We start from the raw sequence: 14,969 nt of genomic DNA on the forward strand, positions 1-14,969 counted from the left end.
CTGGTGACTGGCAACAAACAAAGCTTCGATATTTTTTTTTTTAAAAAGCAAAAATAATAATAGACAAACAAGATTAGTAGAAGAAAACAAAATCCAGGGATATATTAACTCTTATTAGTAACAAAGTCTCATCTAAAACCATTCACAACAATAATTCTAGCAAGGGGAAAAACCTTGGCTTTCTCAGCTCATGCATGCATAGCACAGCGGAAAACAAAATGGACAAGGGGGATTTAAAAAGTTCCATTAGAAGAGTCAGATGGGTTCATTCACTCCAAAAAGTGGAAGCACACTCAACAAATCACCTCTTCTATGATTTCAGTTTAGATGCTACAGCAAGGGCCGCAGCGCGGTACCATGCAGCAGCAGCCATGGCACCTGGATCAGGGACCGACACCAGATTCTCAGGTGCAATATAAGAAGACCTACCAGCCTGAAATTTCACACAAAAATTTGGTAAAATGAAGGAAAATGTGCGTAATACAAATTTTTGAAACCATTTAATTTCAGCCCAATGCCACAAAACTCCATGCTTGTTCAGGTGATGTCTTTTTTTTTATTCACTAATCACTAAAAGCATTTACAATTCAGCTAAACCTCAATTGTGAAAATGCAAAAGTTACTGCATGGAATTACAGTTTTCTAATTGCTCAAACAAGCAGGCAAGGTGTTGGAATTACTTGTGCTTGCATATTTTTGGTCGACTCAGCACCATTCATAGCAGCCTCTGAAGATAAGACAAAAGCTGTCACCGCATCATCGCCAGCATCCAATCTCTGAAGAATTATACAAATTAGAAACTTACATATTTGATCTGCAAAGATCAATACAAGTAATTTTTTTTTTTTGCATATAAAACCTTGAGATATTGAAAATATCGTAATAAAGAGGGTTCAAATGCCTCGTGCCTTTCCTGACTCATCATGCGTCATATCCTATATCTCAGTTTTCAAAGTTCAAAATGTCGATCCGAATTGCTCAACAAGATATCCATATTAAAATATGCTTGGAGACCAAATTTTATATTTTTTGGAATTTTTTTACTATTTTTTAAGATAGATACAAAACCACTATTTCTGGATGATCCACCACAATAAATTCGACACTTAAGCCTAAAATTTTACAATTATTAGAATTTTTTTACTAATTTTCCAGATTTATCAAAGATAATAGTAAATTTTCTAGAAATTAGTAAAAAGTAGTAGAACTTGGTGTCATAAGATTTTGACATGTAGATCACATTGGGCAGCTTGGATCGGCCGCTCGGAGATGAAAAAACATGATTAGTACCATTTGTATATCGGTCAAAATACTAATATTTCTCTAATAGCCTAACTTGAAAAATTACCCAACTAGCAATAGTGGAGGGTAACAACTGCAAATCATCCACCATGAAATTACTTCAAAAATAAGAAGTATTAGGTACACTATGTCAACAGTTTACAACCGTTTAAATGTCAATTAGTTACAACTAATGAAACAAGCTGGAATAATGCAAAGGTAGTGATTTTCTACCTAATTCTTTTTTAGGGTTTGCGGTTTAGATCAATCGAAAAAATTGAAAAAGAAATCTTACCTCTTTCAGGACAGTACAAGCTGGAATAAGAGCATCAAGCATAGTGCGAAAACCAGCTCTGGCCCCGCCATATTTGCTCACAGCAGCAAGTGATGCTTCCAATGCAGTTGCCCCTAATTAGGAAAAGAGAAATGCCACAAGATTACCAAAACTCTCCTCACAAAAAAAACCTAAACCTATCTCAATCCATGAACCTTTTTTTTTTGTTGTTTTTTAGAATTCTCCATTTGTTGGATTGATTCATTGCATGATTGGGTTTGCTGAATAGGGCTCACTAAGCCTATGGTATCAATTGTTCTGGCTAATGCTTAAAAACCCAGTGCAGACCAACAGATAACCCAGGTATTGTCAGGTCTGGTACTGGCATGTGAAAACCAAATCAATCCAATACTATTAGCTGATTCACAATCATTAGCTTCAAAATTACCCACATTCCTGTGCCGTTGGTTCTAAGCGCCCCTTCAAATTTGCATAGGCAGCCTTGCATAATATGTCATATCTGGAAATATCAAGCATACTTTGATTAGGCTGTTTATACTAAGAACAAAATTGCAAAGCTAGAACGCGATCATAAATATTTGAAAGGATCGAGAATTTAAGTAATGCATACAAGATACCACTAGTACCACCCATGACCCTACGGATTGTGGCCCCGATCTCATTTACTGTTTCTGCTGCATCATTCATTGGGTACCTGGAACAAGTAAAGGAAATAATCTGGTAAAAAATTTATGAAGAGAAGTTCTAATTCTGCAGACCAGAAGCATAGTTTGCCCAATTTATGTGTAAGCACCCAAAACCTGAATATATATATATTTTTTTGAAAGACTTGATAACAGCTATCAAGCGTACAGAATATATAATTGACAAGGAAAACATGCAGACCGTTTTTTCATATCTTCAAGAACAGCACTTGCACCTCTATACATCTGGAAAATGAACAATTCTGATAAAACCATGCATCTATACCAAAGAAAATATAAACATAAGAAAACAAAGATGATACGTACTGTGGTCCCACAATCACCATCACCAGCTTTACCATCCCACTCATTTAAGTCATCCCTAAGGGCAATCAACTCTTTTGCAGCAGCTTCAATAGCAGCCTCCAATGTACATCCAAGCTTTGTCAGCTCTTGAGGTTGGCTAAGGACCTACAAGATGCGTATCTTACAATATTAGCGAAGAAGTAAAATTCATTGTATATAAGTGGAAAGATAATTTACATACACACCTCATCAGTCCTTGATGAATATGATGGGGGAACTGGAACAGGAATTTTTGCTGGTGGCCGATTCCCTATAGTTTCAGAATGTATTCAAAGTTTTAAATTGACAATACAAAAGTTAGTCATCCTTCCAATTAGACAAAAATTTGAAGCGAAATTACCTTCAACAGCTACTGGCCAATATGGAGCTTTGGTAGGTGCATCTAGTCGCTCAAGTATTGAGGGGTCCGATTTCATCAGAGTAATTGAAAATCCTTCAATTAAAGATTAAAATTTTGAAATTCTAACTCTATGCACGCTTACAATCCGCCCAAGAAAAAGGACAAAGTAAAGGAAGCCACTTTTCTTTTTTTTCCTATTTATTTTTGGTTTTATACGTGTTAACTTGAGAGATTTTTTTTGTACGTATGCATATTAACAAACAAGCAAAAAGGTAATTTAGAGAACTTTTTGTTCTCAACCATATTAACAGACATGTAAAAAAGATAACAGTTACGCTTTATAATGGGAAGGCAGGTGAGTTCAATACCAGCCATATCAAGAGAAGTCATAAAAGAGCCAGTATAGACCCGGTCCACAGCTACTCCATGCTCAAGTAGCAGCTCTGGGACTGCTTTTCTAGTAGCAATCATCAGTTCCATCATCGGTGTGGCACCTAGCCTGCATATAACATAAAATTATCTGTCCGAATCCAATCTTACCTTTACATAAAATTATCTTTTCTTTATAGTATCAGGAGCTTAGGACATTGCATAAGGCAAAATTGTCTCCGCATTGCAAGTTGGATTTGGTACCAGTGAAAACCATCAAATGCTAGAGAAAATAAGAGTAAATACCCATTAACCATGAGAACCACATTACTTCCTCTCGTGACAGGCACATATCCCATTTCCTGCTCGTATATTCGACAACAATTCAGATACTTAGTGGAAAGGAGTTTAATTTAGTAATTAGTTAAAAAAAAATGATATCATAAAAATAGATACCAATCAGGGGTGGACCCAGTAAGGCCCAGGATGAATAAGTTTGAAAAAAAAATTTTACCCTATGTATTTTTGGGTTATTGCCTGCCTGGTGAATAAGTTTGCCTACCCCTGGACCAAATTCATTTTCTTCCCAACCAACTCATTTTCTTTCCTGCCTACTCCAGGCCTAATTCCTAAGTCTGCCCCTGATAACAATAAATCACTAAATTTCACGACTTACCGGCGATAGTATCTGTTTGAGAATATGAGCAACCACTACATCTACTGGTTTGAGGTCAACCACAGCCAAACCGGGCTCTCCATGCTGAAAAGGAAAAATAATATATTGAAAATGGTTAAATAACTAAACTCAGCACTATCTAATTTTATAAAGAAACAACTCAATTTAACTTACAATTCCGAGGCCAATTTCCATCTTCTCAGCATCCAAACGGTCTGATGTAACCTGACCTGGAAGAGTACAAACTGACAGCGCAATTCCCATTGTCCCGACCAGCTCAGCTGCCCGCTTCGCTTCTCCAGCAACCTCTATAAGCGACAGTCCTGCATCTGCAGCTGCTCCCGCAACCTATTGAACAATTGACCAAAAGTTTAGACGGTGCAATAAACAAGCCAGTAATAATGCCTGGTGTCTGTTACCACAAGAAAGAACATCAAAATAAAAGATAGAGCCAGCTTAAAATATCGAAGAGGATTAACTGCAGCATAAATGAAATTAGGACAAAGGAGTGTAATAATACCTTATGAACTAAAATAGTGCCAGCCAATCCCCTTCTCCCAGCTATGCCACGGGGTGGTGGAAGAGCACAGTCATCTCCAACTATCACCATCTATATTTCAACAACACAGCAACGCAAAATAGTGCAATTTAGTATTTTACTATATAGAAATTTTTAGATATATACAACAAAGGAGATCAAAACTTGCACACCTCCACTTTGTAACCCTCAGACTTCGCTTCTTCAGCTGCCAAGCCAAAATTAAGCCTATCTCCTGTGTAATTCTGATATATCCATAAACCAACTGTTATGACTTAATAACCGGTCTGTTTAATTTCATTTACTCGACACTCTCTTGTTGCTGCCGTACCATTTTTGCTTCTCACTTTTGTTAGTTAGAAATAGTATTTCAGTGAACATTTGGAAATCTGCTTCATATGCACTTGCATGACTGTAATTATTAATATTTAGAAATTTTCATTACCTTAACTATCAGAAGACATCCCTTGGGGCCAGTAACAGCTCGGATGGCCTGTAAATAAGCCAAACGATTTAACTTGCTGGAGGAACATATAATCTTAAGAGAAAAGTGTGTACTTGGTGTTAAAAGAAACGAACAGCTAAGATCGAGTCAACAGGGGGTGATGTGAAGACATCTCCAGAGACAGCTGCAGTCAACATACCTGGCCCCACAAAACCAGCATGCGCCGGCTCATGACCAGCACCACCCCCTAAATATAAGGAATAAGACATATAGTATGAATACAATTAAAATGTAAAGGCAAAGGATGAGTACCAATCCTAATATAGTAAGGATAAAGGCATATTATACGGAAAGTTCCAGGTCTGATGACATTGATCAATACAAATAGGAACTAGTAAATGGTATCACTGAGTTCTTTTGGCTTGTTACATTTTTTTTTCCTTTTTTGGGATTTTCCGTTTATTGGTTAATTTTATCTGAGGTTTGTTTCAATTAATTTCTAAATTTAAAAGGTAAAGTTGCATGCAAGTTTAAGAAATCAATTTTCAGACCTGAAATGACCGCCACCTTGTCAAATTGAGATGGAGACACATCAGCTCTCAGAACAACCTTAATCTGCACAAGAATAATAAAATTGAGCACCACAAACAGGTAATAAACCAAAAAGGGGGTATTTGAATTAATAGAAAATTACAAAAATTCATAAAATTAACCTGAGGGAAGCCATCCAAGTATTGCAATCCAGGATAAGTCTCCACCAATCCCTCTATGAACTCCGTCACCACAGCTACAAAGACAATACAAATCAATTTACTGAAAAAGCGAGAATTGCTCAGACACTAAATAGAACTGAAACAAAGTAAACTATCGAGATTTCACAGACAAAAGGAGCTTTAGCGCGATAAAATCACATAAAAAAAAAGGAGTTTGATCCTATTGATGTCAAAAATCAAACAATATCCGCCGAAATATAGATGGAAATCCATCATATGAACTGAAAACTTCGCTAAATAGTCTAATAATGCTGCTGACTCCGATAAAAAGAGAAAATCAAGGTAAAAAGAGTTCCACATTCCAAAGGCTTCAAGGAGTTCAAAAAATAAGAAAACAACAGAACAAGTCCTAAAAAGTAAACCCGAGAGAGAAAGATACCATTCGGATCGTTGATCAGTTTTTTCCCCTGGTACGCCATTCCTTACCTCTCAACGAGCGAAAAATAATGAGAGAGAAGAGAATGCTTTTATTAAAAGGCTAGAGGGGACAAAATACTAATGACTTTCTATCTCTTTTTTCTAAATACTAATGACTTTCTATCTCTTTTTTCTAAATACTAATGACTTTCTATCTCTTTTTTCTAAATACTAATGACTTTCTATCTCTTTTTTCTAATGGCAGTGTGTTAGTCAATGGAATTACCCTATGCCCTTTATCTATTTTTAAAATAAAATGGCACTGTAATTATTCTGTGTGCTGAGAAGTTGGCGTCTGGTTCAAGTGTAGCGGTGTTGGTTTGGTTTCTCTTTTTTCTGCGTACGAGAGATATCGACTTACACCACTGAGAGCGAGAACGACTGGTTGTGATTTTTTTATGAATCAACGTATTCATGGGTGGAACTAGAAAATTTAGATAAGAATGCTGTAAAATAAAATGTAAAACTGTATAATGTATAAGGGAGTTGTTCGGCAAGAGCCCCTTAAGCTTTCTTGAGATTAAAGAAGTCTCATTTAACTTCCTTAGTCATTTAATTTTATCGAACACCGGTTTCTTAGCGCGAATTAAGACAATCTCATTTAACCTTCTTTTGCCCGAATCTTAATCTCTTGCCCCTTGCTTAAGGCACTTCTCCCCTTCATTTAGCTATCTTAATCTCCTATCCCTTCTTTTAACTCACCGAACAGCCTCTTCTTAGCACGGATTAATTTTTAATCTCTCATGTGTTGCCGAACAGCACCTCAGTAAACATTTGATTTTTTATTAGGGGTTACACTGTATAAAAATTTAAAGAAGAAAAAAATCAATTAAATTAATATACGTAATTACAAAATTAAGAATCACGTGGGTGGCATAGCCCCTTTGGAGTACACTAAGATTTGCCCCTACCTGATTCAAAGCTGATGTCTCACAAACTGTCTTTTTGTTCTTATATTGTACGCTTAAGCTGTGATTTTTCTCCCTCTACTGGGCTCGAAAATTCAGGAGTAGGCCGTCATGCAGAGATATGCACAATTAAATGTTATTATTGGGTCATAAAAAAAATTCAAAATACAAAAGTAAGCACTTGTCTACCTCTAAATCTCTTTGAATAGCTCCTGAATATACATAGAGAAGGGTTCAAATGCCTCCATTTTTAAATACTTTTATAATTTAAAATTTAAAACTTAAAAGTCAAAATAAAACGTTGGATATGATCTAAATCATTTTATCTATGCGCATGTAAAAAATTATGACATTTCAATTTTATTTTGATTGCCATCAAGAGCTTGTAAAAAACACACTAATTTGGATGATTTATAGACGTTGATGTTTTAACTTATTGATTCACATAAAAACAAAATTGAAATGTGATATTTTTTTTTACGAGAATATAGAGAAAATAACATAGATCACATCTAACGGTTTTATTTTGACTTTTAAATTTTTAATTTTAAGTTATTAAAGTTTTAAAAAATGGAGGCATTTGAACCCTCCTCGTATACATATGAGTTATGTATTTAAGGTGCAAAATTAATCTTTCTTAAAAGTGAATATTAGTTTAAAATAATAAACTGTGAGCATATATTACAGTATTTGTAATTCACAGGTCACAATTTAATTATTTTATAATTGTTTGTGAGTTAACATTTGAAAAATAATTTTATATATTGTTTTTTAACTGCTAAAAATAAATATGTATTATTATTAATTCAATATTTTGTTTTTTTGAAGAAACATAAATATTTTTATAAATGACATACTTCATAAAATATGTCATCATAGTTACTATAAAAAGGCATTACTTTTTCAAAAATAATTACTCTCATTTTGTGCAAAACAATTAATATTTACAAACTTTGTATTTTATGTCAATTGTTTATTAAACTTAACAAACTCAAATTAAAATTTCAAATCAGATGATATCGTTTGCAGTAATTATATGCTACTCAATACAAAGACTTAGATTACTGTCCTTTTCTTAAAACAAAAACTTTAAGATAAATGTAATTGAAAGTAATGTGTTGCCGTAATAACTAATATTAATCAGAAATAGCCAAAGAGATTAGGAAAGATAGCATATTTGGTTAGAAAAAAGTCATAAAACTGTTCTATCTAAAGATGGAAAGTTCGATTCATCCACACGATTTCGCAGCTTCCGTGAAGGTTTTTTTTTTTTTTTTAAAAAAAAGAAAGGAATAGCAAAGTGATTTCTTGATCAACTGGTAAAACCTGGGTACATAAAGCTAATACGACATCCGGGGAGGGTCTTCTTCAATTAAGGATAAAGCATTGCGTACGGAGAATCTTTAATTAATCCGCTTATTTTTTTAATCAAACTACTTTGTCCGGATGTGAGACTGTGAATCCAATTTACTATTTACATCCAATCGGCCTCTCCAGTTGTATTAACTCATTGTTGTTACTGGCTTTTACTGGTTTTTGGTACCCTGCAGTTTCTTTCGAATTCGTATCCTCTGAGATATCTCAAACTTTGCGTGACTTTATGGAAAATCCCAACCGTTTAAATACGTTTGCGCGAATCACAAAACACACATAATTCTGACCCCCTACATCACCCCCGAATAGGAACCGGACACGTGGGTCACGCAAAAGTTGAGATATCTCAGAGGATACGCACTCGTTTCTTTCAAGTCTGTAATATGCTCAAGGATGTTTGGTTGTTGTTTTTATTTTGTTCTTTTGAACAATTGTAACATATGCTGATAGCTACTATCGTTTTTTTTTTTTTTTAAAGGTTGTATTAACTCATTTGATGACGAAACTTTTATTAATACCGCTGTAAAAAAAAAAATACAAATTATAGAGAATTTGAAAAATATCAGGATCTCCAATTTAAATTATGGGGCTGCAGATTGTATTAATTGGAGGTTCCAAAAAAACTCAAAAATGCACTGTAATATATTGATATTTAGATTTTTTTGGGGCTCCAATTCAATCTGCGGTCCCCGCAAATTGAATTGGAGGACCTGATATTTTTCAAATTCTCTAATTTCAGTGGTGTTTTGATTTTATTTTTTTTAAATGGTATTAATAAAAATTTCGGCATTTGATGGCCCAGCAGTATAAGGCCGTTGAATTAATATCGGATGGTTCAAATCAAATTGAAATATAAAATCGTGCAGTGAGAAAATTTAAATTTTCCGTTTTAAATACAATTGGGTACCAAATATCACAAAGTAACTACATAAACATTCAAGCACAATTGTTATCACATTTTTCTTTAAATCTCATGATCTTAAACGGCATTCTCTACAATGATTCATTCAAGGCCAGCACAAGTCCGATGGCATGATCTCAGGGGTGAGAACGGAGCGGATGGTTGTAAAATTAGAGTTAGGCTGGGGTGCTATGGATAGCATAGTGGCCTCTATGCTACGGCTCAATATTCGAGTTTTCAAAATTCAAACGGTCGATCCGAACCGTTCATCTTATTCTCCATATTAATATCTGCTTGGAGACCAAATTTTACATTTTTCTGAATTTTTTTACTATTTATTAAGCCACTTTGAAAATCGCTAATCCAACGGTTTTACTGTTTTGTGCAGCCACCGTTGGATCAACAATTTTGTAAAATACTTAATAAATAGTAAAAAAATTCAGAAAAATGTAAAATTTGGTCTCCAAGCAGATATTAATATGGAGAATAAGATGAACGGTTCGGATCGACCGTTTGGATTTTGAAAACTCGAATATTGAGCCGTAGCATAGAGGTCACTATGCTATCCATAGCACCCCAGCCTAGACTTTTGCTAAACCCGGAACGGGTAGAACTCGTTTTGCCCGGCCCGTACCCGTTACCCGTGGTACCCGTACCCGTTGCCCGGGTACAAACGGGTAGACGGGTAGACGGGTACGGGTAATAAACGGACCGGAGAACGTGATTTAAAAAATAACCCGTTGTACCCGTACCCGTCTACCCGCCAACCCGTACCCGCCTACCCGTACCCCTATACCCGCCTACCCGTACCCGTTACCCGTACCCTTTACCCGGTTGCCCGTACCCGTTACCCGTACCCGTTACCCGTTACCCGTACCCGCCAACTTTACCCGTACCCACTTTTGAAATTCAAATTTTGAATTGTACCGCCGGTTCAAGAGGGGCCCGGTCCGGGTCAAATCAAACCCGGCCGGACCCACCCGGGTCACGTCGGTTTTTTTTTTTTTTTTTTTTTTTTTTTCAAATTTTATTCCCTCTCCAATTTTTTCTTTAAATACACCCCTCTAATCCTCTTCCTCTCCACATTCTAACTCAAATTCTCAAATTCTCAAATTCTCAATCCCTCAAACTCAATCTCAAATTCTCATTTTTCATTATTCTCAATTTTTAAATTTATTTTTAAAAAAATATATGGTTGTAATTTAATTCATTTTACCAATACGCAAACGGAATTAGAGGTTCGCTAAACCCGTTACGGAATTACGAAGGTATCAAAATTACAAAGTTCGGCACCTCCCGCAAGATTTTTCCGCGAAATTTAAAGGTTAGATTTATTTTATGTTAGATTAATTTATTTTTGTAGAGTAATTTAAAATTTGATATTAGATTTATTGTTGTAGATAAATGTATAATTTAAATTGAATGTTAGATTTAGTTTATGATAGATTTGTTAGATTTATTTAATTTATGTTAGATTTGTTAGATTTATTGAATGTTACAATTATTTAATTTATGTTAGATTTGTTAGATGTGATTATGTGAACTTGTGAAATAATTAGATTTATTTTGAATATGTTAGATTTTATTTTTGAAATTCGGATTTATTTTTAATAGGTTAAAAAAATATGTTAGATTCATTTTTGTTAGATTCATTTATTTTTGTAGAGTAATTTAAAATTTGATATTAGATTTATTGTTGTAGATAAATGTATAATTTAAATTGAATGTTAGATTTAGTTTATGATAGATTTGTTAGATTTATTTAATTTATGTTAGATTTGTTAGATTTATTGAATGTTACATTTATTTAATTTATGTTAGATTTGTTAGATGTGATTATGTGAACTTGTGAAATAATTAGATTTATTTTGAATATGTTAGATTTTATTTTTGAAATTCGGATTTATTTTTAATAGGTTAAAAAAATATGTTAGATTCATTTTTGTGAATATGTGAAATATTTTGAATATGTTAGATTTATTTTTGAAAATGATAAATTTATTTTGAATAAGTTATATTTATTTCGAATATGATAGATTTATTATGTGAACTTGTGAAATAATTAGATTTATTTTGAATATGTTAGATTTATTTTTGAATAGGTTAGATTTTATCTTTGTTTTTTCAAATTCTTTTTTTTTTTCTGTTTTTCCTATTTTTTCTGTTTTTTTCCAGATTTTTTTAATTTTATTTTTTTCGGTTTTTTTTAAATAAAGTTGTATTTGAAATTCATTATATAATTAGGTTAGATATATTTGTTGAATATGTTAAGTAATTGTATTTATTTTTGAATATGTTAGATTTATTTTTCAATAGGTTAGATTTTATCTTTGTTTTTTCAAATTCTTTTTTTTTTTTTCTGTTTTTCCTATTTTTTCTGTTTTTTTTCCAGATTTTTTTAATTTTATTTTTTTCTGTTTTTTTTTTAAATAAAGTTGTATTTGAAATTCATTATATAATTAGGTTAGATATATTTGTTGCATATGTTAAGTAATTGTATTTATTTTTGAATATGTTAGATTTATTTTTGAATAGGTTAGATTTTATCTTTGTTTTTTCAAATTCTTTTTTTTTCTGTTTTTCTTATTTTTTCTGTTTTTTTCCAGATTTTTTTAATTTTATTTTTTTCTGTTTTTTTAAAAATAAAGTTGTATTTGAAATTCATTATATAATTAGGTTAGATATATTTGTTGAATATGTTAAGTAATTGTATTTATTTTTGAATATGTTAGATTTATTTTTCAATAGGTTAGATTTTATCTTTGTTTTTTCAAATTCTTTTTTTTTTATGTTTTTCCTATTTTTTCTGTTTTTTTCCAGATTTTTTTAATTTTATTTTTTTCTGTTTTTTTTTAAATAAAGTTGTATTTGAAATTCATTATATAATTAGGTTAGATATATTTGTTGAATATGTTAAGTAATTGTATTTATTTTTGAATATGTTAGATTTATTTTTCAATAGGTTAGATTTTATCTTTGTTTTTTCAAATTCTTTTTTTTTTCTGTTTTTCCTATTTTTTCTGTTTTTTTCCAGATTTTTTTAATTTTATTTTTTTCTGTTTTTTTTTAAATAAAGTTGTATTTGAAATTCATTATATAATTAGGTTAGATATATTTGTTGAATATGTTAAGTAATTGTATTTATTTTTGAATATGTTAGATTTATTTTTCAATAGGTTAGATTTTATCTTTGTTTTTTCAAATTCTTTTTTTTTCTGTTTTTCCTATTTTTTCTGTTTTTTTCCAGATTTTTTTAATTTTATTTTTTTCTGTTTTTTTTAAATAAAGTTGTATTTGAAATTCATTATATAACTAGGTTAGATTTATTTGTTGAATATGGTAAGTAATTGTATTTATTTTTTAATATGTTAGATTTATTTTTCAATAGATTAGATTTTAATCATTTTATTTTTGTTTTTTCAAATTCTTTTTTTCTTCTTCTGTTTTTTCCGGATTTTTTAAGATTTATTTTTTTCTGTTTTTTTTTTAAAGAAGTTGTATTTGAAATTCATTATATAACTAGGTTAGATTTATTTGTTGAATATGGTAAGTAATTGTATTTATTTTTGAATATAGGTTTACATTTTTTAAAAATGTCATCTCATCGTGATTCGGTGCAAGAAGATATCGCGAGAATGTCGGCCGATATTTTTGGCCCCGAAATACCAACTACAAATTATCCACAAGATTATTCACAAAATTATTTTGATAGTTCCTCTCAAATGCCGCCACCTAATTATCCACAACCTCCCCAAAATTATCAAAGAAGAGACCAAATGCTACAAACAAATTATCAACAAAACCCCCAAACGGGTGCACCGTATTATACTTCAAATGATCCAAACACATTCATTCCACAAGAATCACATCAACTACCACCACCGTATGCATATGGAGGCACTTCTTCCGTTGCATCGTCGAGTCAACTCAACCCCCCTATTTCAGGTACTCCTTCGACAAGTGTCACTGAAATTCAAGAAGAAGGTCTCGCTCCTCCTCCGCCAATTGTCCCCCGCCCCCCACAACAACCAGCAGCAAAGAAGGCTAGAAGACCTCCCGAATACAACCAATATTGGTTTGAATGGTATGATGTGACCAAAGATGACGACGGTTACTTGAAAACTCTTTATTGTAAGGTAGACCATTGCAAGAAACCTTATTTTGTTTATAAACAAGCTAGTGGTATGAGTAGCTTTAAAAGACATGTTGATGTGCATATTAGAAAGGGTGAAAACTATAACCCGAATAATACCCCGCAAATTCAAACTCAAATCACCCCGGATGGTACTTTAACCAACCCAAAATTTGATGAAAAAAGAATGCTTAGTGAATTGGCCCGGTACATAACCCACAAAGCCCAACCAATCAGTATGGGTGGTTGCACAGCCTTTGCCCGGTTGGTCATTCGGGGGTGTGCTCAACCAATGTACAAGAGGATGCATCATAGAAAGTTGGTTGGTGAAATAAAAAAACAGTTTACAACCATAAAAGATGACCTCAAAGGTACATTTGCATATCAATCCAACAAGGTCTCAATTACCTCCGATATATGGACTGCTGGTAAACATGGCCTTGGGTACTCTTGTATTACTGGGCATTGGATCGATGATCAGTGGGTATTACAAAAGAGGATATTAATTTTTCGAGTGTTAGATTCCCCGCACACCGCAAATGTAATTTTTAAATCTATTATTGAGGTTTTACAAGAGTATAACCTTAAGAGGGATATGGCTAACAAGGTTTTTTCAATATCTTTCGATAATGCTAGCAACAACATTGCTTCCATTGAAATTTTTAAACGGTCACTAAACCCGATTATGAATGGTGAAATGTATCACCAAAAGTGTGCTTGTCATATACTTAACCTCGTCGTGAAGGCGGGACTTAAAACAGAAGCCATAAAATTATTGATAGTTAAATTTAAGGATGCCCTCAACCACATTGTTTCAAACCATGAAAGAAGACAAGAGTTTGCGAAGTTGTGCGTAACCTATCGAGTAAGCAAGTTGAAAGTACCTTGGGATATAGATACCCGTTGGAACTCAACCTATAGGATGTTGAACCGATGCCTTCCTTATAAAGCTGTCATAGGGGAGTTTTGAGGGGATCCACCCCTCAGGCAATGCAATTGGAACTCACCGTCGGGGAATGGGACCAACTAGAAAGGCTTTCAACATTCCTAGGAACCTTTTTTGAAGCAACCGTCAAACTATCCTGCTCGTATTCACCGACGGCATTTGAGTTGTTGGGGCAAATCTATCAAATTTCCAAGGTTTATCGTATTTTGGAACAAGCAGAAACCCACGATAAATCTCTCACACCGATTGTAGAGGCCATGAAACTAAAATTTCTAAAATATTGGGAAGATGTACCCCTCTTGGCCATTATTGCAAGCTGCCTCAACCCGGCATACAAGAAATATTACACGATCAAAATGGTTGAAGCGTACAAAGATAATCTACATTTAGTCGCAACCGGGGTCGAGGCATACGTGGATGCGAAGTTCGCTGAGATGTTTAACATATACAACTCAAGAATTAGTGGCAACCAGAACCCCTCTTCGTCCCGGGCTGGTCCTAGGTATGAATAAATATACATTATGC

General features: G+C 33.3%; 2 protein-coding genes across 4 annotated transcripts; one reads left to right on the forward strand and one right to left on the reverse strand.

The window, feature by feature from the left end:
* Nucleotides 1-74: 74 nt before the first annotated feature.
* On the reverse strand, nt 75-6,315 carry LOC144564957 (putative 3,4-dihydroxy-2-butanone kinase). 3 transcript variants are annotated; one of them, XR_013514787.1, is made up of 21 exons: nt 6,146-6,288; nt 5,707-5,780; nt 5,545-5,608; nt 5,128-5,240; nt 4,994-5,041; nt 4,722-4,793; nt 4,531-4,620; nt 4,185-4,358; nt 4,011-4,094; nt 3,641-3,696; nt 3,334-3,464; nt 2,966-3,058; nt 2,811-2,875; nt 2,587-2,730; nt 2,429-2,505; nt 2,335-2,376; nt 2,194-2,270; nt 2,008-2,075; nt 1,577-1,689; nt 681-776; nt 75-433 (listed from the first exon to the last, which is right to left on the reverse strand). XR_013514787.1 is itself a non-coding variant. In XM_078314559.1 (21 exons), the coding sequence occupies exons 1-21, from the start codon at nt 6,183-6,185 to the stop codon at nt 311-313; spliced, it is 1,851 nt and encodes a 616-aa protein (XP_078170685.1). In that variant the 5' UTR covers nt 6,186-6,288; the 3' UTR covers nt 75-310. The 3 variants fall into 3 exon arrangements, 2 of the variants coding, with proteins under 2 accessions (XP_078170685.1, XP_078170687.1); XM_078314559.1 differs by having other exon boundaries at nt 2,187-2,270; XM_078314561.1 differs by lacking the exon at nt 2,335-2,376 and having other exon boundaries at nt 2,187-2,270; nt 2,462-2,505; nt 6,146-6,315.
* A 3,954-nt stretch (nt 6,316-10,269) lies between these two features.
* LOC144565526 (uncharacterized) lies at nt 10,270-14,562 on the forward strand. The gene is made up of 3 exons (XM_078315318.1): nt 10,270-10,690; nt 12,943-13,982; nt 14,458-14,562. Exons 2-3 carry the CDS (start codon nt 12,960-12,962, stop codon nt 14,560-14,562), a joined length of 1,128 nt encoding a protein of 375 aa, XP_078171444.1. The 5' UTR covers nt 10,270-10,690; nt 12,943-12,959.
* Nucleotides 14,563-14,969: the final 407 nt, after the last annotated feature.

This window comes from Carex rostrata, chromosome 14 (genome assembly GCF_964058835.1).
Source record: "Carex rostrata chromosome 14, lpCarRost1.2, whole genome shotgun sequence".
Classification (NCBI taxonomy): domain Eukaryota; kingdom Viridiplantae; phylum Streptophyta; class Magnoliopsida; order Poales; family Cyperaceae; genus Carex; species Carex rostrata.

Bases quoted from the DNA above. Each gene is read 5' to 3' on its own strand.
- LOC144564957 (XM_078314559.1), bottom strand. From the start codon at position 6,185: ATGGCGTACCAGGGGAAAAAACTGATCAACGATCCGAATG. The intron at 5,042-5,127 runs GTTCGTTTCTTT...GCTTATTTACAG, and splicing joins CTGTTGACTCGATCTTAGCT to GCCATCCGAGCTGTTACTGG. The intron at 434-680 runs GTAATTCCAACA...GTGAAATTTCAG, and splicing joins CCAAAAATATGCAAGCACAA to GCTGGTAGGTCTTCTTATAT.
- LOC144565526 (XM_078315318.1), top strand. From the start codon at position 12,960: ATGTCATCTCATCGTGATTCGGTGCAAGAAGATATCGCGAGAATGTCG. The intron at 13,983-14,457 runs GTATTACAAAAG...AAGCTGTCATAG, and splicing joins ATTGGATCGATGATCAGTGG to GGGAGTTTTGAGGGGATCCA.